General features: G+C 35.0%; 1 protein-coding gene across 8 annotated transcripts in view; it reads right to left on the bottom strand.

Annotated features, from left to right (window-relative positions):
- Positions 1-2,030: 2,030 nt before the first annotated feature.
- Positions 2,031-27,856, bottom strand: part of SCAF11 (SR-related CTD associated factor 11) — a 73,373-nt gene continuing 47,547 nt past the window's right edge. For 4 of the 8 annotated variants that reach the window (XM_079938578.1, XM_079938577.1, XM_079938579.1 and 1 more), the window contains 9 exons: positions 14,930-14,988; positions 14,568-14,677; positions 13,497-13,598; positions 11,616-11,725; positions 8,266-10,968; positions 6,834-7,180; positions 5,592-5,810; positions 5,106-5,225; positions 2,031-4,825 (listed from right to left, as the gene is read on the bottom strand). In XM_079938578.1, the coding sequence (XP_079794704.1) occupies positions 4,679-4,825; positions 5,106-5,225; positions 5,592-5,810; positions 6,834-7,180; positions 8,266-10,968; positions 11,616-11,725; positions 13,497-13,598; positions 14,568-14,677; positions 14,930-14,988 (3,917 nt within the window). In that variant the 3' untranslated portion in view covers positions 2,031-4,678. The remainder of the gene's footprint in view (positions 4,826-5,105; positions 5,226-5,591; positions 5,811-6,833; positions 7,181-8,265; positions 10,969-11,615; positions 11,726-13,496; positions 13,599-14,567; positions 14,678-14,929; positions 14,989-27,856) is intronic. The other 4 variants (XM_079938580.1, XM_079938581.1, XM_079938582.1 and 1 more) reach the window with 4 other exon arrangements.

Below are 27,856 nucleotides of genomic sequence, written 5' to 3'. Positions count from 1 at the left end.
TTTTTCCCACTGAGACTAGATTGAAAGAAGGGAAGGGATGAAGAATGGTAGATTTGTCTACCAAAAATCTAAACAATGGCTTTGAGTTAATTGCTGGCCTCTGGATTTTTTTTACAAATTTTTTTACTGTGAAATATACCACCACATATAACAAAGTGCATAAAGAGTAGTTTATTATATAACAACTGACCAGGTCAAGAAGTAGACCTTGGTAGTCCCCCTCCTTCCCAGGCCTTTGCCCCCTCTCAGTCACAGCCTCCTCCGTCCCCCATATCAGTGACCACTATCCTGATTTTGAAAGCAGTCACTCCCTTTAAAGGTTTTTTGGTTTTATCACCCTTCTTCGCACCTTATTCCCCCAAGCAAAGTCAGTTCTGTGCTCCCACTATACTTTTTTATTTCGGCCATTACTCCCACATGTGGTATGTTGGTTTACATCTGTGAGCTCAACACCCCAAGTCAAGCAGACTTTGGCGTCTACCGATCCTAGGTCTGAATCCTGGCTCTATCACTAAGTAGCTGTGTAACTAGGTAACTCAGTTAAAGCTTTATGCATCTCAATTTTCTCATCAGTAGAACAAAGGTATTACTAGAATTAGTTTTATAGATAAGGTAAATATGTCTGACAGAATGCCTATCACATAGTACAAGCTTCATATGCTATTATTGTACCATTCTTTTAGAAAACTGTGGTATGATTAAACCCGGTAATATGTGAAGAATCCAAGAATTCCTGACACACAGTAGGTGTGCACTGTGTGATAAAATGAATGTTCATTAAGACCCTAAAAACGAGCAATCTTAAATGCTGTCACAATATCGAAGTTGGAACTAAGAGTAAACTATAAGCTCAGACACTGTGGAGGGACTATAAATTAGGACACTTTTCAGAGAGCAACTTGGAAACATCTATCCAAATGAAAAATGTGTATATCCTGAAATTCAATGTAACCTTGTATACAAAAAGATTGGCAGAGGTAAGTCACACAGGGTGTTAAAACATTGTTTCTAGTAACCAAAACTTGTACATAACTTAAAATGTCCATCAACAGATGGATATAGCCCCTATAAAATAGAACATGGACATGACTATACCTTCAAGTTATTAAGGGAACTAGAAATGCACAAGTTTACAGGATATAATTCATGTGCTGGGGAAAAAGATCTGTGAAAACTATTTTCCGGGAGCCTTAAAAAGCATCTTATAAATGCATTGAAGCGTTTGGGAAAAATAACTTTCTGATGGTTCTCTTTGTAGAGACAAATCAGCTTAGGAAAACAATGGAGTTTTAAACTAAATATATTCAGTTTTAAACTCAATTTAAAAAATTACACTTCAAGTGTATGTAAATAATTACATCTTAAATTTTAGGGGGAAATAAAAACTGATCAAGATATTCTACTTACAGGAATCAATTCCCAGAAAATAATCTGAAACGGGTACAATTTATGTATAAAGACGTTTACATCAGTCATTTAATTAGTACAATTTATATTTTGCTAATTTTATTATTTATATTAGTAAAAATAGCTTAATATCCAATAGTGGAGGACTGTTTTAAGTAATGGTATATCCGTGTAACAGAATACTATTATAGCTATTAAAAGTCATGCTGCAGAATTTTTATTAAAATGGAAACTTCTCAATACATTAAGTGAAAAAGATGTTACAACACAGTTACGTGCAGTTTGATCAGTGTTAACAGTTGTTACCTTTAAGTGGTAGGATTACAGGCTATTTTTCTCCTTTTGTTTTTAGGTTTCTTCCTTCTTTTACAGATTTTTTAATTTACTAAATAAGCTTTTCTAATTTCCTACAATGATATGTAGTTAGGAAAAAATGCTACTAAAATACATGCTTACAGCTAACTCCCCTTGCTTTACAACTTGGACATTTACGTTAACTGCGATGCTAAGCCTAACTACTTTGGTACAAATCCAAGAAATACTGCAACACGTTTGGAAAGAGCTTATGTGGTGAAAGTCACCATTTCCCAGGAATCTTAATAATAAAATGTTAAAGACACTACTTTGTTTATCAAAAGAATTTATTAGAAAATATTACATACTACATATCTGTTTAATAAGAGTATTGTTTCAGTAGACAGCACTCCATCCTCATACTACAAACAACGTCTCACGGACCATGGAGCAAGCACTGTGCTCGTGAAGCTACATCTTTTGGATGGAACGTTCAAGCAGTACACACTGTGGCCATTTAAAGGAAAATGATGGAAAAAATATAATTACCAGAGGAGAAAAATCAAAAATTTTGGAATGTTAAAATAACTAATTTTAGTCTCAAAATTCTAGGCGTCACTATAGCCTAAAACATCAGTCAATGTGACTAGGAAGTTAAAGAGACCAAGGTTTCAAAAGTTAATACTGAATCTTCATAAATAACAAGAGGAATCTGTAACCCCACAAAATGTTTTTAAGTTTGTGCACATGCAAAATTAATGTAAATTTCTGATAAAAGCAAGAATGGGAAATGTTAAAAAGCAATGTATTTTTTTAACATAAAGCATGCACTTTCTAATACATTCTTAAATATTTCAAAGTTGATTCTAGTCCAGTAATATTCTTCATTAGCTATTTCAATTGCAGGCCAACCAGTACCCCAACCAGATACAGAGTAGTACACTGTTGTTATTCGAGAAAGGTGGAATTAATTCTTAGCACTGCTACCAAAGATGCGAGACTTTTAACTCTTGACCACACCACCTATTTTTCTTCAAAACTTTTAAACATGTTTGCACAAGCTAAACGGTATAAAGCAAATTTTAAACTGTCATCCAACTCCCAAATGTCACTGAAAGAAAATGTCGGAAAAATATGTTGTGTGATTAATCAATTTAGGCAATTTGCTACAAAATTTTCTAAATGTGAACCAGCTTTAACCCAAAATAGATTAAAAATTCACACAATTGTTTCTAGAGTTCAAAACTGAAGCGGATGAGGTGTGCACTGATATTTAAAACACTGTCTTAATATTTTATTAGAAGAAATATACTTCCAAAACTCTTTCCCCATCATAACCTAAACACAAACTTTAATTAAAAATATATATAAATCAGTAGAATACCATATTACAAATGCCCAGAAATGCAGAATAAAGATCAGAAACTGCTTGGAAATATTTCTACCACTTTTGGGATTATACTCATAATCTAATAAAGATTATGAACTAGCACAATCATTACTGGGGCCAATATTTCAAAATTCGCCTATCAAAGCTAGCACCAGGAAAGTATTATACACATAAAATTGAGAAACAGATAATCTTTACTTCAGAAAAGCACAGTCCTAAAGAGTATTGCTTTCACTATTTAGCTAGAACAAGGGTCAGTCTGTCTCACTGAGGCACAGATCCATCTTTGTGCCACAAGATCTTATCTGAAGTGCCTTCCAATCATTTGGTATCTATTGAAAACTGTTACTGGAATGAAACAGTTTATCATGGAAATAATCCATTTTTTCTTCCAAGATGCCAAATAAAATGATAAGGCTAGAACATTTTAAACTTACCTTTAATAAAAATAGTACTAAAAAAAAAACCAATCTCTAGTCCCTGAAAGCCTAACCAAGACTCCATTATTTAATTCCTCTCCTTTTTCCAAAACACCGGTTTTAATATCTAGAATTTTGCAACATGGTTAATGGCCACCAAATGGTCACCAAATTAACACTTTATTCACTGTAAAGCCTTTGGAGATTTCTAAAATGCGAGAAGAATTTCATTAGTGATTAGTCAGATGAGCAACAATCTGAAAGCCACTGAAGCAAATGTCATGATTCTACCGTAGCCACAGGGAAGGGAGGGTCACTACTTAAAAGCAATTCTCCAATTGGCACAATCAATATACCATCTCTGATAAGTAGAAGATGTTATGGAAGAACATAATTTTTACAAAGTCAACACTTTCTCCAAACAGGTCTTCTAAATTCAACAGAGCTTAGACTGCCGAAGTTGTAAATCTAGCAAATCAAATTGCTTCATCTCAACTGGGGGAAAAAAAGGCACAAAAGAAAACCAAGCAGCATAACCTTTATTTGGTGATACAACAGGTGAACAGTGTTCTAAAGTTTTGAACACTGAATTTTACTCGTGTGATAATTTGTTTTCTATCTAAGCAATTTACTCAGATGTGTGCTTTAAAAATACACAGTAGGAACCCTGCAATTGGTATGTTCTGTTATTAGAAATATTTTTCATGGTAATACATTATTTATCTTTGTATAATTAGAGAGAAAAATCATAAAGATCATACTTTATTTTTAGCCTGACAGAATAAATGTACTATATATATCTCTTCCAAAACCAGTGCACTCAGAAGTTCATTTATGCACTCCACTGTTCAAATCAAAGAGCTGTACATCTTCTTCCAGTATCCACAATATAACACAGTCCTTGTAAAAATGCACATTCCTTTAACCCCTTTACTTTCCCTTGAATTTGTTTTTTTTTTGGGGGGGGGGGTGGAAGGGAGGAAAAGATATAGAAGTTGCGGTGCAGAACTATATTTATTTAGAGCAAAACATTATATCCTACATTAAAAAAAATAATTTTATCAAAACCAAATTTCAATCACAGTTACGTATGATTTTCCATTAAAGGTACATGTTGAAATTGCACTTTGCAGGTATCTTGATAGTGTCCTTTATAGTGCTCCCCACTTCAGCCTATGTTTTTATCAGCAGACACAGGTTCTTCCAGAGTTTTCTTTTGGCTTCCCTTCCGTGAATATTTGTATTTGTCTACATAGGCTTTAACCAGATTTGCCACTTTAGTAGAATTTACTTCTCCACTCTTACTATGACAAACCTATAAAAAAAAAGAAGGGGGAATATTTTTCTCATACTTAAACAGATTAAAGGAAAATAGCTTTATGAAAAACAAATATGCCAAAGAGATAACCAGACATTTTTTAATGTTTCATTATCTCCTGTTGGGTACACGTTTCGTTATCTCAAAAGGTAAAAAAACAGACAAGAATGGTAGAAGCTACCTCTTACTATTTTAATTAATTTAATTAAGCATTCCTTTATTAAAACAGGCATGTTCAAAACAATATGTACATAACTCCACTAAAGCTATAACTTACTTTATCTACCGCTTTCCGCACAATCTCTTTATATTCTTCCTTGGTGATATCTTTATTTTGATAAAATGGCTTAATGGCCAATTTTACCTCCTGTGCTGCTTTTTCTTGAATTTGCAATTTCTGATAAGAGGAAAATGTATAATTATTATTTGCCCAATCACGTACTTTCAAAAAAAATTCTTTAAAAATATAAAATTGAAACATTTACATTTACATTTACATTATTGCAAGGACTATTCAAATATTAGTGTTATAAATACAAAATAGTTATTTACTAACACATACCAAACATTTCTAAAAATAAATATGAAATACTACCAGTAATTCAATTGGCACCAACATATTCAGACAGAACCCTTTAAATAATATTGGAATTTAAGACTATCAACAATAAATTCCCTTCACCACTTATACAATAGAAAGCTGTTATTTTTTCATCTTTATCATATACAGAATCATGTAAGTTGCTCTCAACTTTGAACTTGCCTTGTCTGTCTTCGAGCTATCTGCGCTGGCTTCCACTGTAACACTTACTTTGCTTTCTGCCAATTTTACAGCAGCATTAGAAGCTCTGCTGTGACTTGATGACGAAGTATTACCAGAACTTGGTCCCTGAACTGTTCCCACATTTCCTGGGGCTGCTGTCGGAGCAGGCAAGACTGGTGTACTCATGTTATTACTTACATGAGAAGCACTAGGAATACCCTGTTTTAAAGAGTTATCATCAGTTAATGAATTACTTGTACTCAATAGAAGTCTTTTAGTCACCTATTAGAAATAACATCAAAAAAAAAAAAATCAAAGCAATCCAATACCTAAGTACTTAAGGGAAATGCATATTTCAGGTCATTTATATCTAAAGGACTCTGAAGAAAAATGAGTAACATTCTTCAACAGAGCCCCATTTAAATATTTCATGATGACTTTTAAAAAATATATATGTATTGTAATGTTCTGACAGCAACACTAAAACCAACAAGAAGCAGAGCAGCATTAATAACAGTATCTTTCCTACAAGGCTCTTGAGAGTAGATGCCCCCCCTTCAAAGATGGAGGAAAGTGAGACAGTGAAGTCAAATGACTTGCAGTAAGTTGACAGTAGAAAAAGATACAAGATCCCAAATTCCCACTCCCCTGCTCTTCCAACTCTTGCTGTCAGGATTCTAGAATTTCTGAGATGTAGACATGAAACTATAATCAACACAATGTTTATAGATTATTATTGAAATTTTTCTATATTTAAGAAGTGCCTCAGAGGCACTTTTTTCACATGGTAAATTCATGAAAATGAAACACAGAGGGTAATGGACGATGAACAGCTTTATCTGGTGTTTGAACAAAACAGTACAAGGTTTATCACAGTACCCAATCACAACAAGTTCCCACCCCCTGAAAGTCCAATAAATCAGGGAAAGTGTCCACCACTTGATTCTAGTTTGGCGCATAATTTGGTCTTTTTAACCTGACCAAGAAACCTGTTTGGGTATCAGCAACAGCCTGTATGTAGCTCAGATTTGATACTATGCATTCAGTTCATTTTCTCATTTGGGAGTGGGAGGTTTGGGGAAGGACAGTGAAAAGGGGGTTATGAAGGTTTACCATAAACCTAACCGAATAAGTCACTGTGTATGGATATCCAGCCAGGAAGCCCTTTCTTGAACATCTGTCCCTAACAGCTAAATGTTTACAATGGCTATGTTGATTAAACTTGAGTTGCTGAAAACATACCTGCAATTGCTTTCCATCTGGCTGTGAAGCAATGTAGCTGACTTGCTGGGATGGAGGGGGAGGGGGTGGTGGTGGTGGTGGTCCCTGAGATACACTGGTGGGAGCAGCTACCTGCATGAGAGGTACTCCTGTGTGCAGATGCAAGGGCAGCTGAGGATGAATGTTAAACGGATTGCGCTGGAGATTCATCAAAGGAGCATGAACACCCACTGGATATGGGAAGATATTCATAGGCTGGTGTTGTGCATTCATCTGTTGCTGCATTACATTCATTTGTGGTTGCATCATATTTATAGGTAGCTGAGAACCATCACCTTGTTGGTTTGTTTGGTCTTTTAGGTTAGAATCTATCAAAAGAGAAAAGGCTTATGAAAAAAATTCATGTTACAAATTTCTTTAGCCAGAGAAACAAAGAACCACTGGTTACAATAAAATAGCAATTAACAGAACGCCTAAACCAATACCCAATTATTCAGTTTAATCCTGTCATTCCTAAATAACGTGAGCTGATTTTCTAACTGAAAGGAAACATTCAACTAAAATTATTTTAAAGCATAACTTCACACAATAACATCGGTCAACACTCACAAAGAATCAGTAGCTCAAGAAACTTCTTAGTTAAAGAAATAATCACATAAAATTTAAGATTACTAAATTAGAAGGTTAATCACTTTTTAAAAATCTGCAACAGTTTTTCTTGCAATGTTCCCAAGAAAAGTCAAGGAAAGATAAATCTTTCTTTAGCAGAGTGACTTATTTATAGGGAAACGATAAAAAAAATTTCAAGTGCAGGGCTTCCCTGGTGGCACAGTGGTTGAGAATCTGCCTGCCAATGCAGGGAACACAGGTTCGAGGCCTGGTCTGGGAAGATCCCACATGCCGTGGAGCAATTAGGCCCGTGAGCCGCAACTACTGAGCCTGCGCATCTGGAGCCTGTGCTCCACAACAAGAGAGGCCACGACAGTGACAGGCCCGTGCACCACGATGAAGGGTGGCCCCTGCTCGCTGCAACTAGAGAAAGCCCTCGCACAGAAACGAAGACCCAACAGAGCCATAAATAAATAAATAAATAAATAAATAAATAAATAAATAGAATTCAAATAAAACGTTAAAAAAAAAATTTCAAGTGCACACATCTGATATAAATGAAACAGAATTTAAATCCTGCATAGGACTATCTCAAATTCTTCTACTGTAGCAAATTATACTTAAAATATTTATGTCTTTGGCAAGGTCTGGGGCAGGCATGGGGTGGAAAAAGAAAATAAATATTGAAGTGTATATCTATTATACAATACAAAGTGACTTGTAAATAACTGGGATTCACTTTAACATAAAACTATAAATAGGGATTATTTCAACTCATATAAATAAGGTATTAAATTTATAATCTCTTTCTTCACATAAAAGTGTTGGTAAATAAACACGTTACCCTGTTCAGTTGTTTCCTCCTCTTGCCTCATCCATGCAGACTGTGGACCTGCAGAATTCCTCCCTCGTCGTGAATAGTAGTTTTGTACATCTGCTGGCAGAGTCTTTCTCACAGCCCAGCTAGATGCAGATGTCCACCCCGACCTATCTGCCGGTGTATCAAATGAGAACTCTTGCTCACTTTTCCGTTTATAGGGCTGCTGTTCCACAAACTTGAAAGTCTCATTCCCTGAACTATTTGAATTCCCTGAGAGGGGTTTTCGGTTTTGCCACCTGTTTTCATTTTGATCTGTGTAGGCAAAACCACCTCTGTAAGCGCCTCTGCCACGGTTACCTCTACCACGGTTCGACATCCAACCTGAACCAAAGTTTTTATTCCAAGAATTCCCTGCATTTTCATTTCTATTTTCTTCCCAATGAGAATCTTTTAACTTTTCTGGATTTCTGGTCCTCGGATCAGGCCCAGAATTTATTTTTTCTGTTACCCAACTGGGACAGTCATTTCTATGTTTGTCAGCAGAATCTGAATCATCAGCATCTGGACTGATGTCATTTTTTTCTTTTCTTGTATTTTCATTCTGTTTCTCTGAGTCATTCTTTCTGTATCGATCATTTCCTCGTGGACATCTCCAACCATCGTTTGCCCATCTTTCCTTCCATCGAGGAGAATAACTGACTCTGTCATTTCTACCAAATGATGAACTCTTACTTTTTGTTCTAGATCTTGATGGTGACCTAGAACGAGATCTGGACCGAGACCACCTTCTGGTTCTCCTTTCTCTATCTCGATCTCTCTTTGGCCCATCTCTATCACTTTCTCTTTCTCTGCTCCGGGACCTGGATTTTTCTCTTGGGGAGGAATCTTTCAGTCTTGACTGAGATCTTCTGTTCTCTCTAGAAGTGTCTCTTTTTGGGGAGAGTGATTCAGATCTTTTGCCTTCCCTAGTGCTATCTCTTTTTGGAGATCGAGACTGAGATTTCCTCCTTTCTCGTGGGTCCTTTTTTGGGGACTGAGAACGAGACTTTCTCCGTCCTCTTGCAGATTCTTTCTTGGGAGATGGTGATCGAGACTTCCTGCTTTCTTTTCCAGTTTCTCTTTTGGGAGATGGAGACTGAGACCGCTTCTTTTCTCGTGCAGTGTCTTTGTTGGGAGACCAAGTTGTAGATGGAGAATGAAATCTAGATCTTCGAGTACGAGGCTTCTTGGCTTTATCTATCGTATCTATTGGGATTTCAGATGGCTGAGACACAGTTTCAACCTTTTCATTTGAAGGACCAGAAGATGACATATTCTTTTGGGAACTGTGCTCCACAGAATTTTCATTCAATTGTTTAGCATCAGCACTTACAGACGGTTCGAGTTCAGATTCATTCTGGTCACTGCAAAATGAATCACATTCCATAGGTATCATTTCATTATTGTCCTCACTAAAATGCTTCTGAATCAGTGCAACATGTGTTTTAGGCAATTCTGTAGATCTGGGATGTTCAACCAGAGATTCAGTCTTTTCTTCGAAAGATTTGTCCAATTTGGTGTTAAGATTTTTTTTTAATAAATTGTTTTCAGAGTCTTGAATACTATTGAAATTTTCATTCCCTGAAGTATCACATGTTGCAATTATTTCTATATCTTCATTTTCAACATGCCCAAGCAAATGAACCTCTGAGCTCTCAATAGATTTTTTGTCCACTGTTTGTATAATTCCACCCTCAGAAGATTCTAATTTGGGGCTGTCAATAAGATGTTCTGTTTTTACTGTAGAATCTTTATGATCAATAATTTTTACTATAGGACTCCCCATAAAGTTGTCTTCATTAACCGCTGACTCTGCATTCTCAGGGATCTCACCTAGGCTTGATATAGGTTGGTGTACTTCGATTTCAGATCCTGAACATGTAAGAAAATCATTTGGAAGATGATCTGTACATCCATCAGCTTTTACTTCTGATTCTGAAGGTAAAGCTATTTGGTCTTGATTTTCCAATGGGTCACCTCCTTTTTCAGAAGTATTCTTAGAAATCTCACTTTCCAGACATAACATATTAGCCTCTATACCTGTATTCTCAACTTTTTGAATTTCCTCCTCCTCTCCAACTAGCACAGGAGGATCTTGGGTACCAGATTCAGAATATACAGATTCTACTCTTTCCTCTGTATCATGGGTCTCACCATGTTCCTCACTTTCTTCTACTGGCTCACCGCAACTTCTCAAGCCATTAGCAGACTCATTTTCTACATTTATCTGCACAGTGTTACTACTTTCTACATCTGATTGATGTTCTTTCTCTAACACAGGTGGTATGTCAGATTCTACTATTTCTTCATCTACTGAATCACTGGAAGATGATTTTTCAGGGGGAGGTACAGAGCTCCGAAGTTTCTTCTTCAGTAAAGGTAGTTTTCTTCCTCTTCTTACAGACTTCCGTTTTGGAGCCTGCCTTGTTTGCTTTTCTGACTCACCTGAAGAGGAAACACTTACAGATGGATTATTACTATCTGGGGCATCACACCCAGAATTATTTGATACTGGGGACCTCTGAGACTGACTGACTGGTTCAGCTCTCGTGTTACGTGTAGATCTCCTTGTAGGAGGTGTTGCTGCTGGTTTTCGTCTTGATCCTCTGGTGTTTGAGGTACCAGAAGTTTGCTTCTTCTCTTCTCCTTCTTGAGTATGTGCTAATGCATATCCTTTGCAAGAAGTACCTAATAATACATGTTTTTTAAAAAGTAAAAAGTGTATGTTTCAAAAAATGATAATAGTTTGGCTTAAGCTTATTTTAGCATAAAATAGACATCTATAACAGAGTGAAACAAAATATACTTGTGAATCAAATTATAAATAAATGCATAGCTACTGACACCTGAGTAATACCAATTTTTTAGTGCTACTAAAATGAGTTATCCCAAGATTTGAATCCATGTGGGCAATTTTATAGGGAAAACAACAAAAGAAAATATGTTTCGTCTGATAACTGCCATTTGCTTAATGAATCACTAGGCAAAAGCAAGAGACAACAGCTATCCACAAATAGTAAAGACTCAAACTATTTGTTCATAATTAATAGGAGATATTACTTTAAAGATCTATGGTTTGAACATTGAAGCCCTAAATAGAAAGGAGACTTCTAATCAGTTCCTCAAAGTCATGAAGCTGTAATTTCTTAAAAGGAATTTTCTAGTTGGGACAATTTTAAAGTCAAGTCACTGTACAAATATTTATAGAAATATCTAGGACTTACTATCTATACCTTATTTTACACTTTTTCTAAGTCATCAACACTCATTCTTTTTATGAGACTGAAAGAGGCTAATAACTTTTTTTAAACTAGAAAGAATTTCAAAAACTTTACCAAAATTTTCTAAAGATATGGTACTTGTTGGAAAAATAGTTCTTGGCAACACAGAGGAGGAGATGAGAGGAAGCACTTCTGTTTCAATATTCCAGGGTATAAAACTAATTCTGAAAATTCAAAAAAAAAGACATTTTTGTTTAAATGGTTTAAAAATTAAACCAGCAATTTAAAGGTACTAATTTTCCAAATCAGGTTAGCGACATTAAAATACAGGGTGCTTAAATTATTTTTTGCCAAATAGCTAAAAATGTAAGCTCAAGGTTACTCATTGTTCAAAGATGGTTACCAACTGGCTGCAAAAAACAAAAACAAAACAGAAAACCTTTTAAAAGCATGTTTTTTGATAAATTAATAGCAAAGGGAGATCAAAGGCAACTTAATACATAACAGTTGTTTCTTGTTTAAAGAAGTTAATGCAAGACTTTGTCAAAAATTTTTTAGCCTTTTCTTCCCACCACTCTAAAAAATAATAAATTTGGATAATAAAATGCAGATAAATAAAATACACAAATGAAATGCACAGATTTTAAGTTCACAGTATGATGACTTTTGACCAATGTATACACCTGTATAACCTCCACCCCAAACAAGAAATAGAACATTTCCGCCATCCCAGAAAGCTCCTTCATGCCCCTTGCTCCAGCCCCCCTCCACTTCCAGGCAACCAAAGAGATAATTTAGTCGAGTTAATCAAATCAGGCTTTAAAGAAATTACCAAGGTCAAAGGGGAATCAGTTCATACATTTAAAAAAAGTAACAAAAACTGAAAGTAAAACTACATCACTTGAATTTTGAATGTGATAAACATTATGGATGTTTATCACATTCTTTATTAGACTTCTTTATGTTTTTACAGCATATATCAAGGCCAAAAACATCAAAATAAATACATTTTTAAAAAGGAAAAAAACCACCTGATGTCTATTGCTATGTTATATTCTAAAATCCCTCAATCTGAGGATGACGGCTCTTCAAGGTTCCCAGGGTCTCTATGGACCTGCTAAGACGCCAAAGTTTCTTCACTCACAACCAATCCACCCTCAGCTTCTTCCTACTCTGATTCATATTTTGTTCAGTCAGGTCTCATAACAAAAGACTATCTCACCCAGTCGAAGGTGAGATTCTGGAGTAGGAGGAAAGAAGCTTGAAGAACAATGTGCAACTTGCACATGTACAAAGAAAACAGCTCTAAGGTTTCATATTATACATATCTGGACTTTCTAATTTTACTTATGTTCCACTGTTATTCCTAGAGGGTGAAGGCCCTTCGCAGAACTGTATTACAGTGATATCTAAAAGTTACAGTATGTTACAGGAATGAATATAAAACTCTGGCAAGGAACTTGGTCTTTACATAGGAACCTGATTTAAGTATACATCGTGTACCTACCAATGTGTTAATAGCTTCAGAAAAAACTAAGAGAGAAAGGGCTAGATTATAGAAAGTCATGAATGTCAGGGCAAAGTAGGGACTTGATCAAGTAGTGATTTAGAATAACACTGTGGAGATGGGAAGTGTCATGATAAAATCAGTGCTTCAGCTAATAGCACACAGGGAAGACTGGAATGGAGGAAAAGACAGAAGAAGGATGGAAGATCTGAATGCTATTACTAATAATGAATCTTATCATTTGGGTGCTCTCCCTGTTAAAGTAATCAAATATCTACATTTATTAAACAAATAAATAAAATATTCTTTACTTTTCAAGGGGTTCTTTAAATAGGGGCTTTTCATTAGGCAACTGAAACACCAAAGTTGAATTAAACAAAACTTTCTTAGAAACATACCCATTGAATAAGATACCTCTGGTGCCTTATTAATGATATCTTATGCACATGTTAGCATGCAGACACTTTAGTAAACAATTTTTTTTTTACCTTCCAATTCCAGGTAATGTATCAGGAAACCATGACAATTCCAGTTCCTGTCTCTTCTGCCTAATCAACGCACTGATTTCATTGACTTCTATAAATTCTGTACTAAAAGATAAATTTTAGACCCTCATCAGAATTCCAAATATTTAAGTTCAGAATAACAACTGAGTTATACCATAAATAGCAGAAGTTTTTATACCTAGCATTATAAATCACATTTTTTAAAAAAAGAACATTTTTCTATTTAAAAACTTTCAAAATGAACTCATTCCTGAATTTTTTATATTATAAATCTAAATTGTACTAATCTGATTCATAAAAATAACACCTGAATTTCTATCTTGACAGAATTTTTAAAAAGTCAATTCAGACGAATAGCCTTATTATTGAGAGAAAAAAGCAACACTACTTCTATCCCATGAACCAAAGTTGCAGCAAGCAGTTCCAGCCAGAATTCTAGGTGCAATAGTTGCCACCTGAAGCGAAGTGTAAGACGAAAGAAGAAAGTAAAGGAAGGCATGGTTATTTTTGTAACCAAAAATGGGTACAGTTCGGTTTTTCAAAAGGCTACTCGGATGTAATTGTTTTCTTTGGGTAACTTGCCAACCTCTAAAATTAAATCACAATCTTAATCTGTCTCGTTCATTCAACCAACTCCATGGGATTTTAAAACTCCAACTTAATCTTCAAATTCCACAAATATCTACTCACGATCTATAATGCCAGTTACTAAAGGATTCAAAGATGACTGAGTCTACTCTGAAAGTGTTCTGCTTTATTAGGTACTTCCCTCATCATTTAACAACTAGCCTACTTCTCTGTCACATAAAAACCTTGTGTAGAACAACTAAATTTATTATTAAGGAAAAGGAAGACCACTAGCATAGGCAGTCACTGCATAACAGAGGGTCACAAAGTAACAGGTTTCCCTTTATTTGCCAAAAGAAACAAGAACATAAAACAAGGTGCTTTCATAATGTTTGTTGAGCCAAGTTTAAATTTCTACCAAAAGTTAACTTTAATAACTAAAATATCAAATATAAAAAGCATAAATTAAAAGCAGAAAATACTAACCAGTAAGCTGTACTGGTAAAAGCAGATTCCCCAGTGTGACTACTAGAAGAGAAGATATTGGAGAAAAAATTTCTGAAGCACTGATTTGTACACGGATTTGATCTTTGAGGCTAGAAAAGTAAAGAGAGGTTGGTGTTACAGCAAACAAAATCTTTCCATAATAGGTAGGTAATATTGGGTTAGCCAAAAAGTTCATTCAGGTTTTTCTGTTAAATCGTACTGAAAAACCCGAACGAACTTTTTGGCCCACCCAATAGTTATATTTAAATATTTTGATATACATGAGGCACTAGAGTTATGTACCAAAACAATAATAAACTGTTATTAATCTAAGAAAAATATTTTTCTTTATTTCAACAAACCTTATTTGTCTTTATTATTGCATTTTCTTTTCCTCCCATTTCACTGTGTTTAGAGTTTCCTGTACAAAGACACAAAAAGATCTTGCCTTAATTTTTATTTTAAAAGGTTTTAAACGAGTATTGATACTGGCATATTGACAAGAGAAGGTTAAAATGTGTAGACAAGTTGTATTTAAAATAGCAGTACTTGCATTGATAAAATTTTTTTTAATGCTAATTTTATCTTGTTAAGCCACAGACAAAAGGAAAATATAAGAGGGCGCAATACAGAGAACTAGTGAAGCGTGTAAAATTGCTATGCTCGGAGCATTAAGTATTAAAATTCTAGTCAATATTTTCTGGCACCATGTGCAAACTTAAACCGTCCTATAATGAAAAGCATATAAAAGAAGTCAAATTATTTAATATCAATAATGCACTTAATATATCCTTTCAAGTTATGACCTAAACAACAGGTACTGTTAACTCACCTCAAGTAGAAGCTGACCAGGGGAACTGGGGCCATCAGCCCTTGTCAACCATAAATTACCATTTGGCCACGGCCACCAATTTCAATTAAGTACCCTCCCCCTTCCTCCTCAAACTTTATAGAATTAGGAAAAGTAGAAGTGTTGATTAAAACAGCTTTCTGCTATGGCAGCGTTTTTGGTTGTATTGCTTACGACTTATTTTTTGGTTTTACCTGTCCCATCTGAAAATTTATTTCTATGGATACATACTTCCAAGTTAAGGAAGATAAAGGAGGAATAGTTTCTGCTAACCACAAAAATTGTGTTAACATCTTTATAGATTACTGCTCTTGGTTTTCTTTATCATCAAACCTATGTTATTAGTCATCTCTACCTATCAATACACTTGTCTGCAATAAACTGCTGCTGGTACTGCCACTGCTCTCTCCTCAGAACTCTGGGAAAAGTTTACAGTACAATCAACAACTGGTCTTTCAATCTCCAGCCAAACTTGTCTCACAAAGGCCCTACTAACTCTGTTCAAAGTAAATCAACCTGACTGACTGGGAGGCCTGTTTCCTGCCACTGCAAGATTGTAAGTATTTTGGGTTTCTTCTGTCAGTCCAGTTGGTAACAGTCTACTCTCTACTTAATAACATACTAATTTCCTTTTAAGTTACTACATAACAGCTGTATGGTTTCATGCCATTATCCATCCTTCACACATGTCCCACCCAGAACTGCTGTAACAAATGAAATTTCATGCTGGGGAGAGGGGTGCTGGATGAGTTCCAGGAACTTATTTTCCTACCCTTTGATGTATATTTAAAAGATGATACTGACTTTTTCAAGTGGTTAAAGAAGCCAGGAATAAAAATGTGTGATAGGTACCCAGCCACATTCTTAGAAATAACAATTTCCTTCAACTAGACTGAGAATTGCTGTGTTGTAGCTACACAGTATTTTTTACGCCCAAAGGGTGCTAAGTTGTTCTCATTCAGGTTTCATTCACTCAATACTGAGTAAGTACGTACTGCTGACACAGCATTCCTTCACTTGGAAGCCTATGTCAAGAAGCCACCACAGATGAAATGCTCTCTGTGGGAAGAACTGTTAGTTTTCTGGCCAATGCTAAGTATGAAAATCTCGTCCAAAAGCTATTTCACATATTTCTGGGTAATTCTCAGGTGATTATGAGCAGCTCCAATGGTGGATTTATCTAAACTGTGGTTTCCTAGAGACCATTTCACAAGTTCATTCTACTAATCTATCCTTTGGACAGCAGTGATACATCTTTTCATTTAATTTTTATCAAAGTAATGCATGTACATACTTCAAGAAGTCAAACAGCATTTCTAAACTTATTAAAAAAAAAAAAAACTACAGCAATCCCCACTCCTGATTTCAGCTCCACCAAAGCACTCACCAAATCCTTTAGCTGTCTCCTCTCATATTTCACCTCTTTATTTCTAAATAACATGCTTACTCTACCTTGATTTTTTTGGTTTCAGATATTTTCCAATTTTTTTTTCTATAGAAGGTAAAGACTTCTGCTCCTCTACCCTAATGTTCTTTTGATATATCAACATTGGACATAAGCAATATTACATAATTATAACTATACAGACATTCTCGGCTGAACCATGTACTGAATTACGATTACTTTTCTTGCACAACTTCTTGCTTCTCCTAGGGATAATGACTGCTTTGTTTTCTTTTTTCTTTAATTATATTATCTATCATTAACTTAGCTAACTCTACAACAAAAGTAAAAATCTCCTCTTAATACACTCAAATACATCAATTCATTCATCAAGTTTGCTCCCCACTCTCTTGGAAATACTCTTCTTTTGTCTTGCTCCAATCTGAACTGACAACTCTCTAAACGCTGCTGTTCAACCGTCATTCTGAGACTATCCTCCATCATTGTCACGATACCCTTTCTTCCTGGGTCAAAACTCATTTTATTATTTTTCTCCTTTCTCTGTTTCTTTTAGGAACTCATTTTCTGAATCTCACATTGTTCCTTTGTTTACTTTCTCATTAAGTGACACATACATATCCTCCAGTATAATTATAAGAGAGGATGTGTGAGAATGAATTTTTGAGCTCTTATGTATTTGAGAATGTCTTTATTTTGCCCTAACACTTGACTGATGGTTTGGTAGTGTACAGAATTTTCTAGGTTAGTAATTGTTTTCCCCAGAATTTTCAAGGCAGTGCTCCACTGCTCCATCTGTTGTTGCTGACAACATTCTTTTACACATGGTCTATTTTCTCTCTCTAGAAGCTCTTCAAATATTGTTATATGCAGAGTTCTAGGATTTTATAAAGCACTTAGTATAGTTCTTTCCTCATTTACTAGGTATTAGATTAATTATCTGGATACTCATACTCTACTATTCTGGGAAATTTTCTTTTGTTGTATTTTTCTTGATAAATTTCTCCCTTTTATTTTTTCTTTCTGGAATTTTAGTACTCAGTACTGGAACCTCATGAACTAATACCCTATCACCTCTTTGACTTCTGTCCCACTTTCTGAGGTTTCTAAGCTCATCTTCCACTTCCGTTCAATATTTTAAACTTCTACTATAATATTCTAAATTTCCAAAAGTTTTCTTTTTTTAGTCTTTTCTTGTCTCACTGATGAAATATCCCTTATCTTATCTCTGAGGATATTAATTTTCAAGTAGTTCCCTGTTTCCCAGCACTGGGTTTCTATCAGGTTCCTTTCCTTTGTCTCTTTATTGATCTCTATTATATTGGAGGTTCCCTCAAATCTCTGGTGATCCTTGATTGTTTGCGGGACACTAAAATACTGATTGAAGATGATGTGGATGGGTGGTCAGTGCCTTTCAATGGCTTTCACTGTAAGGTGATCAAGCACAGATCTGGCTGCTTCATTCAGACACACCCAAATGGCAGTATCTCCAAGTCCTTTAGGCAAGACAGTATCCTGGAAGATACCTTCTATCTCCCACTTTGGGAACAAGCAAGATTGCAAGTGCTTTGGGAAATGATCATGGGTAGAGAACTAGAGGCCTCAACATCTGACTTAATTTCCCTTTCTTTACTGTTGTTTCCTCTACTCCCATGTGTGCTACAGTTTAATCTAGTTCAACCACTCATTCTAGAGAGTAAGCCTCCAGTCTTTGCCTGCATAGACTCCTTCCCCTACACTGGCCAGTAATCTGCAGGATATACTTCTCCTTTAAAAAAATTTAACCAATTCTGTTTTTCAGCACAACTGCATATACCTGCTTTCAGAGATAATAGAGGCCCCCAGACCCAAGACTAAGGTTCTATGGTACATGAACTGATTTGATTCTTAACCCCACTCTCTCCATGAAAGGTTTGGGCTTCAGCTTTCTGCTAAGACAGTTTACCATTCACCTCAAACAACCATTTTCAAGCTTCTACTTTATGGACATTTCTTATCTGCTGTCCCTCCTCTCTAGTTCTCTTATCTTTCTGGCTTTAAATTTTTATTTTCTTTTCATTCCTTTATGGTCATTTCCATAGGGTTCTAGGAGGGATAAGAGAATTAAACAGGTGCTCAATCTGTTATGCTTACCCGGAAGCTTATCTCATTCTTTTGAATTCAGTATATCCCAAAAGATGTTTCATGACAACATCTTTTTCTACAATACGAACCAGTATAACAAAGGCTCTGAGCTTAGAGCCTAGTACTTGGCAGGCACCCAATTAAAAACTTCGAAAAACTTGAAAAAAATTAAAGACACTAAACCGCATTGCTTCTGAAATCTAGCCAAGCAATCATAAAAAGACAGATAATATTCTCTCAAGAAGTTCTTTCATAAAAATAAATTTAAATTATCCTTTGGGCACCATGGTTCCTGCTCAGTCTAACTAGGTAAATACATAAAAATGTTCTTAATTTGCACAACTTCCCACTAACTCTACCTTCACCTTAACTTTCATCTTAGTTCCTTGCTCAGTCATCAAATGCCTACATTTAAGAGTCCAAGGTTGCTTCTCTTTTGCATGATAGGTTCATTATTGCCTCTAAACTTTGAGACAATTACAAGTAACTTTACAGATTCTCTTGGTCTTCTAATGAGGCAGTTTGTTAATAAATGATATCTAAGAAATCTCAATGTGAAAATTAAAGGTTAAAATCCTTAAAGGTTCTATTCCTATAGTTATGACTTATAAACTTGAGCCTGAAAAAAAACAAAAACAAAACCTGTTCTCTATTACATTTCTGAAAGGAAACACAAAATAAAGTTAATTACAAAGTTAATTGGTCTGCTAAGTAGGGAGCAGTCTGCTATTTATATCGAGCCATTAGAAAAAGATGATAATTTGAGTTACAAAGCTTGTGGACAACCACAAAGTGAGAGGCTTAAGATGAGTAATATTAATAATATCATACTTTAGCATTATTCTGCAGTGGTAAGAGGCATTAGACATAGAGTCAGAAGACTGGATCAAATTCTGTCTGCTCCAACTGTGTGATCTTGGCCAAGATATTCAGCCTTTTAAAATTGTTTTAAAATTTATAATTATGAACAATTTTGAACATTCCATAAAGTACAAAAAATGACACCTACAGGGCAGATTTAACTGTTAACATTTAGTTATTTTACTTTTATTTAATCTTTGTTTCAGTCTCTTTGCCTTCAAGAGAAAACTACTTTCCTAAAATTGTCTTTTATTTTCACGCATCTTTTTATTACTGAAGCTTTCTGAAGTTTGTTTGCTGTCTGTTACAGGCATAGATCAGTTACCTTTTATCATCAGGTAGCTACAGCCAAGGACAATCAAATACTAAGTACTTAATTGCCATTACCACTTTGTATGATACCCTGGAAAATGCCATACAGAAAACACAACTATTCACAACTTAAAATCTTACTAGAAAAAAAAGCCACAAAACAAGCTGATATACTTTATTTCATTGAAGTTAACTGTAAGAACTTGAATTATTTTATGCACCACTATCAGGGGAAAACGGCCAATTAAATTCTCATAGTACATTTTTTTTAATTACAGAAAATTTCAAACAAACACAAAATAGAGCAAATAGCATAATGAAACTCCATTATACCCATATCCCTGCCTCCACAATTATTAATTCACATCCACTGTTAATTTATCTACTACCTTCTCAAGTCATTTTGAAACAAATTCTAGACATCATATCATTTTAATGCACAACTATTTCAGTAAATAACTCTAAAATATAAGTGTTCTTTGGGGAAAAAATAACATTAATACCATTATTACAAGTAAACAAAAAACCTCCAATAACTCCTTAATACCAAACACCTGAAGTTCAATTTTCACCAACTGTCCTTAAAGTTTTATATATATATATTTTACTTTCTTTTTACAACATGTCACAATAAGGATCCAAATAATCCAACTGTGACTAGTTGAATCTTTCTTTTGTCTCTTTTAATCTACAGGTTCCCTCTCCCACTTTTAAACTCCTTGGAACTTTTTGACAGAAGAAACCAGGTCATTTGTCTATGGTCTACATTTTGTTGATTGCATCTCCTTGTCACTTAACACGCATCTCTGTCTCTTGTATGTCTTATAAATTAGTAGTTAGATTTCTTAATCAGAAATGAGAGGCCCTCGTACCGCAAAATAAATAAATAAATAAAATAAACAAACTTTCCTTTACTACCTGTTCAATTACCTTGATGTATAGTTTATATACAAAAGGCAAGGTAGATGCTTGTATCTTTCCTTTCATATATTGGTTTTAAAAATGAGTTAACTTCCTAGCATCCTCTAAAATAGACCAATTTGTGTTTGTTTACTTACAAGGTAGCATGATGAACTCATGAACTTAAACATATCTGACAGGTTTCAATAACTGTCCTTGACAGTTACTGAAGTTATTATCCTCTTCATGCTCAGATTGTTCCATTTTTGCCTAAAGGGAGCCCAATCTAGTTGATTCTTGAGACTTGTTACAATCCTAGCACTGCTTTGAAAGTTTCCTTGCCTTCTGTTAAGAAAAAAATATTCTAGGCACATCTTATTTATTTACTATCTCAAACCTGTAAACAGTCATTTATTTCAAGGAGGCCTGGTTCTTTTATTAGGAAATGTTATTTGGAGAACACCATCTCTGCATCAGAGTTGGGTCACAGTGATTTCTCATCACTTAGAAATTTTATTTCAGAATTACTGCAAGAGCTGTTTTGACCACCCAGCTGTTCTGGCCATCAGGTTTGTAATGAATTTTTTACAGCAGCCCTAGGAAACTAATATAGACCTAGGTACAGTTTTTAATTGACTAATAAAAGTGAATATACAGGCATAATAAATTGGTTAAGGCATTCATAAAACTTCTTTACATGCAAAATCCAACTTTTTCGAATTACTTTTCAACCCAAGTTTGTTGATGACCATTTTTCACATGATATCATCCTCTATGCTATCAAGAACAGTGGTGATTTGTGGAGAATACAGTCAATAAATTATGTAATATCTTTGTATGGTGACAGATGGTAAATGGATTTATCATGGTGATCATTTTGAAATGTACAGAAATATCAAATCATTATGTGTGTACCAGGAACTAACACAGTGTTGTAGGTCAATTATACTTCAAAAACAAACAATCAAACAAACTCATAGAAAAAGAGCTCAGACTTGTGGTTACCAGAGATGAAGGTTGAGAGGAGGGGGAATTGATGAAGGTAGTCAAAAGGTGCAGACTTCCAGTTATAGGATAAATAAGTACTAGGGATGTAACATACAACATGATAAATATAATTAACACCATTGTATGTTATACGTCAAAGTTGTTAGAGAGCAAATCCTGAGAGTTCTCATTACAAGGAAACACATTTTTCTATTTCTTTAATGTAGCTATATGAGATGATGTTCACTAAACTTACTGTGATAATCATTTCATGATGTATGTAACTCAAAACATTATGCTGTATACCTTAAACTTTCACAGTGCTGTATATATCAATTATTATCTCAATAAAGCTGGAAGAAAAATAAAGAACAATGGTGATTCTTCAGGAAATCCATACAAGAACTAAATTATTGGTGCTGGCCTCTTATACTGGCCTTTGCAGTTAAGTATGTACTTAATAGAATTAGCCAACTTATGACTTTCTCGGGAATGCTGCGCATGTGTCTGATGAATTTCCCCCAATTCTCTCTCAGTTAGAGGTCTAGGGGTTAAGAAAATTCCAGGATTATCTATGGATCTTCTCCCAAGTTTCTGCTATCTATTCTCCAGATTTAATGACAGCACTTTGTATGTTCATACAATCACAGGCAGTGACAACTATGCAGCTGCTTGGTCAACAGTGATCATACGAGACAAATGATAAGATAGAATCCTACTTCAGAGATGTTACAATGGGGGAAAAGAAGGGTTCTCAGAATTGATCAAGTAAGGCGTATACTAAATGAGTCATAAAGACAAAAAAGAAACACAACCTGAGAAAAAAGAGACAGCTCTAGAATTTTTCAAACAGATATTTAGCTTTCTATCTTTTTGGAGTAACTTTTACCAAGTTTTCCTAAAACGGTTTCACCACATTGTAATCCAGTGGAAAAAAACCTTTAATGGTATCTTTTTGCATAACATTACTCCTTGTAAGATAATATGCAGAAATTTTAGCTTTATTGCTCAACTATCTATGACAGCCTCAACCTTCCTTTCCAGTCTTATTTCTGATCATGGTCTTTATTAACATTTTTGCCCAAACTCAAGAGTGGGGAAAGAAATGATAACTGCAAGAAACCATCAATATGACTTAAGCGCCAAACACTAATTCACATATCGACATGAACCAATTACCATTAAAACTATCTAAAGATGAAAAAATCTTTTGCATATGACATGCAAACATCCATATTTTTTCAGAGCATCTCTACTTGGTTGTAGAGTAAGCATCTTACATGTCCAAAAGAGAAATCTTTATTATACCATCCCAAACATTCTATTGGCCTTCCCCATCTCAGTAACTGGCAACTCCATTTTAACAGTTGTTCAGGCCAGGACTTTAGTCTCACCCTTGAATTCTTTACCTCACATCAATCCATCAGCAAATCCTTTTAATTTCACCTCTGAAATACAACATTTACAGAATTGAGGCACTTCTCACCACTTCCACTAATATCTTCCTGGCCCAACCCACCATAATCTGTGGCCGGGAATACAGCCACCAAACTAGTCTCTCAGGCCTCCTATGAGGACCTTGCCCTCCTATGAACTATTCTCTCCTTCACAGCCAGAGATCCTTTAATAATATGTCAGTCCATACTATCCCTGAAAGTGCTTGCCATTTAGGAGGCGTTAAATGACCTCCCAGCCAATGGCTTAACTCTTCCTCCTCCATCTACGTAATTCAATTGTTCTAGTCATACTGATCTCCATGCTATTCTCTGAACATACCATGATTGCTCCTGTCTCAAGGCTTTTGCACTTGCTCTTCCCTCTCCTGCAACACTCTAGATACATTTATGGCTTGGACCCTTACTTATTCTAGATTGCTGTTCAAATATAATCTAATCCAAGAGGCTTTCCCTGATGCCTTATATAATCACCTCCAGAATGTCATCATCCTTTGTCCCTTTACCCTACTTTATTCTTCTTTGAAGCACGTATAACACCTGTCATATTATACATTTATCTCTTTATTGTCCACAAAAGATACTCTGTTAGCAAGCACTTTGTCTCTTTTGTGCATTACTACAACCCTAAGAGTCCAGAGCTGCTTCAGAGTCTGTTGAATGAATGAGTTCATCTCAATTCCCTTTTGCTCTCCTAGTACGAACTTCTCATACTGAGTATGTGGTGAGTATGGATTTAGAATTTACACCTGGATAATCTTCATTAAACATGATAACTAAATGTAAGCTATTTCATCAGGTACATAATCTATCTCAATGCTAGAAGAAAAACTGTCTAAGTAAGATGTATTAAACACCACAAGTAAAAAGCAACATCACAGAAAAAAATCTAAATGGGTAATCAGTAAGTACCCAATACCCTTCAACTCAATCCAGACTTGTTCAGTTAAGACATCTGCTAATAATTACATGATAGGTATTAGTACTCTTGTTCTACCCACTCATAAAGTATAAAGAATATTCTGCCTATCCTAAACCAAACAAATGACATCAGGCATCTTAACATAAGTAGACATGGCATTAAGTTACAGGCCTTGGATAATGTTAACCTTCTGGCAGGAAATACGTTTTTTAAGAACTATAATTAAAAATTACCTATTCAAAATTTTAAAACTCCCAACAAACAAAAGTCCAGGACCAGACGGCTTCTCAGGTGAATTCTACCAAACACTGAGTTAATATCTACCCCTCTCAAACTATTCCAAAAAACTGCAGAGGAAGTAACATTTCCAAGGCCAGCAACCCTAATACCAAACCAGACAAAGATATCACAAAAAAATAAAATTAAAGGCCAATATCACTGGTGAACATACACCCAAAAATACTCAACAAAATAATGGCAAACCAAATTCAACAGTACAGTAAAACGATCATATATGCCATGATCAAATGGGATTTATCTCCGGGATGAAAGAATGGTTCCATATCCACAAAGCAATCAATGTGATACTCATTAACAAACTGAAGAGTAAAAACCATATAATAATCTCAACAGCTGCAGAAAAGCTTTTAAAAAAAATTCAACACCCTTTATGATAAAAACTCAATAAAGTGGGTACAGAGGGACCACACCTCAACATAATAAAGGCCATATATGACAAACCCACAGCGAACATCACACTCAACGGTGAAATGCTGAAAGCATTTTCCTCTAAGATCAGGGACAAGACAAAGATGCCCACTCTCGCTACTATTATTCAACATAATTTTGGAAGTCCTAGCCACAGCAATCAGACAAGAAAAAGAAACCAACAGCATCCAAATTGGAAAGAAAGAAGGAAAACTGTCACTGTTTGCAGATGACATATTATACACAGAAAATCCTAAAGGCGCCACCAAAAATCTACTGGAACTCATCAATGAATTTGGTAAAGTTGCAGGATCTAAATTAACATGCAGAAATCTGTTGCACTTCTCTACCCTAACAACAAACTATCAGAAAGACAAATTAAGAAAACAATCCCATTCAAAATTCCATCAAAAAGAATAAAATACCTAGGAATAAATCTAACTAAGGAGGTAAAAGATCTGTACTTGGAAACCTATAAGACGCTGATGAAAGAAACTGAAGACAACACCAACAGATGGAAAAATATATCATGTTCATGGACTGGAAGAATTAATATTGTTAAAATGACCACACTACCCAAGGCAATCTACAGATTCAATGCAATCTCTATCAAAATACCAATGGCATTTTTCACAGAACCAGAACAAATAATTCCAAAATTTGTATGGAAACACAGAAGACACTGAATAGCCAAAACAATCTTGAGAAAGAAGATTAAAGCTAGAGGTATCATATGATCCACCAATTCCATCCCTCGGTATTTATCCGAAGAAAACAAAAACAGTCATTCAAAAAGATATATGCACCTCCATGTTTACTGTAGCATTATTTAAAATAACCAAGAGGGCTTCCCTGGTGGCGCAGTGGTTGAGAGTCCACCTGCCGATGCGGGGGACCGGGGTTCATGCCCTGGTCCGGGAAGATCCCACATGCCGCGGAGCGGCTGGGCCCATGAGCTATGGCCACTGAGCCTGCGCGTCCGGAGCCTCTGCTCCGCAGCGGGAGAGGCCACAATGGTGAGAGGCCCGCGTACCACAAAAAAAATAATAATAAAAAAAATAAAAATAACTAAGATATGGAAGCAACCTAAGTGTCCATCAATAGATGAATGGATAAAGAAGATGTGAGATACACACACACACACACACACATATTCCACACAATGGAATATTACTCAGCCATGAAAAAGAACAAAGCCCTGCCATTTACAACAACATGCAAGGACCTACAGGGAATTATGCTAAGTGAAATAAGTCAGACAGAGAAAGACAAATACTGTATGGTATCACTTATACAAACAAAATCATGGAAAAAAAGATCAGATTTGTGGTTACCAGAGGCAGGTGGTGGGGGAAGGAGGAACTGGATAAAGGAAGTAAAAAGGTACAAACTTCAAGTTATAAGATAAATAAGTACTAGGGATGTAATGTACAACATGATAAATATAATTAACACTGCTGTATGTTATACATGAAAGTCATTAAGAGAGAAAATCCTAAGAGTTTTCATCACAAGGATAAAAATTTTTTTTTCTATTTCTTTAATGTTGTATCTATATGAGATGATGAATGTTCACTAAACTTACCATGGTCATCATTTTATGATGTATGTAAGTCAAATCATTATGCTGTACACTTTAAACTTAGTGTTGTATATGTCATACATAATTTATACATGTAATATACATAAGTTATGCACATAATTTATATACATAATTTATATATGTATATATATATTTATATACATAAATTGGAAGGAAAAAATTAGCTATTCAACTGGCTTACCATGTCCCCTGAAAACTTGTTTAGTATTTCATATTCTGAATAGTAAAACAAATTCTCAAATCCAAATGAATCAAAGAGTCTTATAAATGGCCTTCACCATACTGAAGCACTATAGATTTAAGATTTGCCTATGTTTTCCTCTCTAAAAATAAGTCCAGGCAGGAGATACATACTTAAAGAAAATTACAGTAGTCTTAAAACTAAGATTATCATAGGGAGAATGGGCCAGATTATCTAGAGAAAATCTATAACATCATTTACTCTTCCTTAGCAGTAAATTTTACATCAGATCCTAGAATTACCAAACAAAGGCTATTCATTAAAAAGGATGCTATGCTACAGCAATGACACAGAAAAACAAAGAAGTTTTGATACCTAAAGTTCTTTAACAAAAGAAAAATGCTTATCTAACCATAAAGTCCTTTTAGTGAAATTCCACTTTAAGAGTAAATTATCAAAGACAGACATTCATTAATCTGTAAATCTGGGGTTATCTATAATCCTGAGATCATGTTAATTCAAATAAAAAAGCCAATAACAACAACAGCCAAACTTGGTATTCAAACGTATAAAAAATGAAGTTGATTATCATTTAGTTTTAAGATGAATTCATTAATTCTTTCTATCTATAAATAGAAATTAATTATAACCTGGCCTGGAAAATAAATGCTCACTTCTCCCTGCTTACAATTAGCCTATAGTAAGTTGTTCTTTGTAACAAGAATAAACCGCTTGAGCTCCAAAGAGGAGTCACAAAGCACTATAGTGCCATTTTTCTCAGGCCCTGCTGCAAAGCTTTCCTGTATTAAAGAACCATACACTAGACAACAAGAGACAGGCATATCTAACTGCTCATTTAGATAAATATGTAAGAAATGCTTTATTTCCAAATAAAGTTTCAAATTAAAAGTGTGGCTCAAAGCCAAACCACAACTTCCTCTGGGAACTATGAATTACCTTCTCACTGTCACAGGCTTCTCTTGTT

This window comes from Stenella coeruleoalba (genome assembly GCF_951394435.1).
Source record: "Stenella coeruleoalba genome assembly, chromosome: 11".
NCBI lineage: Eukaryota > Metazoa > Chordata > Mammalia > Artiodactyla > Delphinidae > Stenella > Stenella coeruleoalba.
The sequence above is the reverse complement of the archived record's forward strand: the minus strand, read 5'-3'. Positions and strand labels throughout refer to the sequence as shown.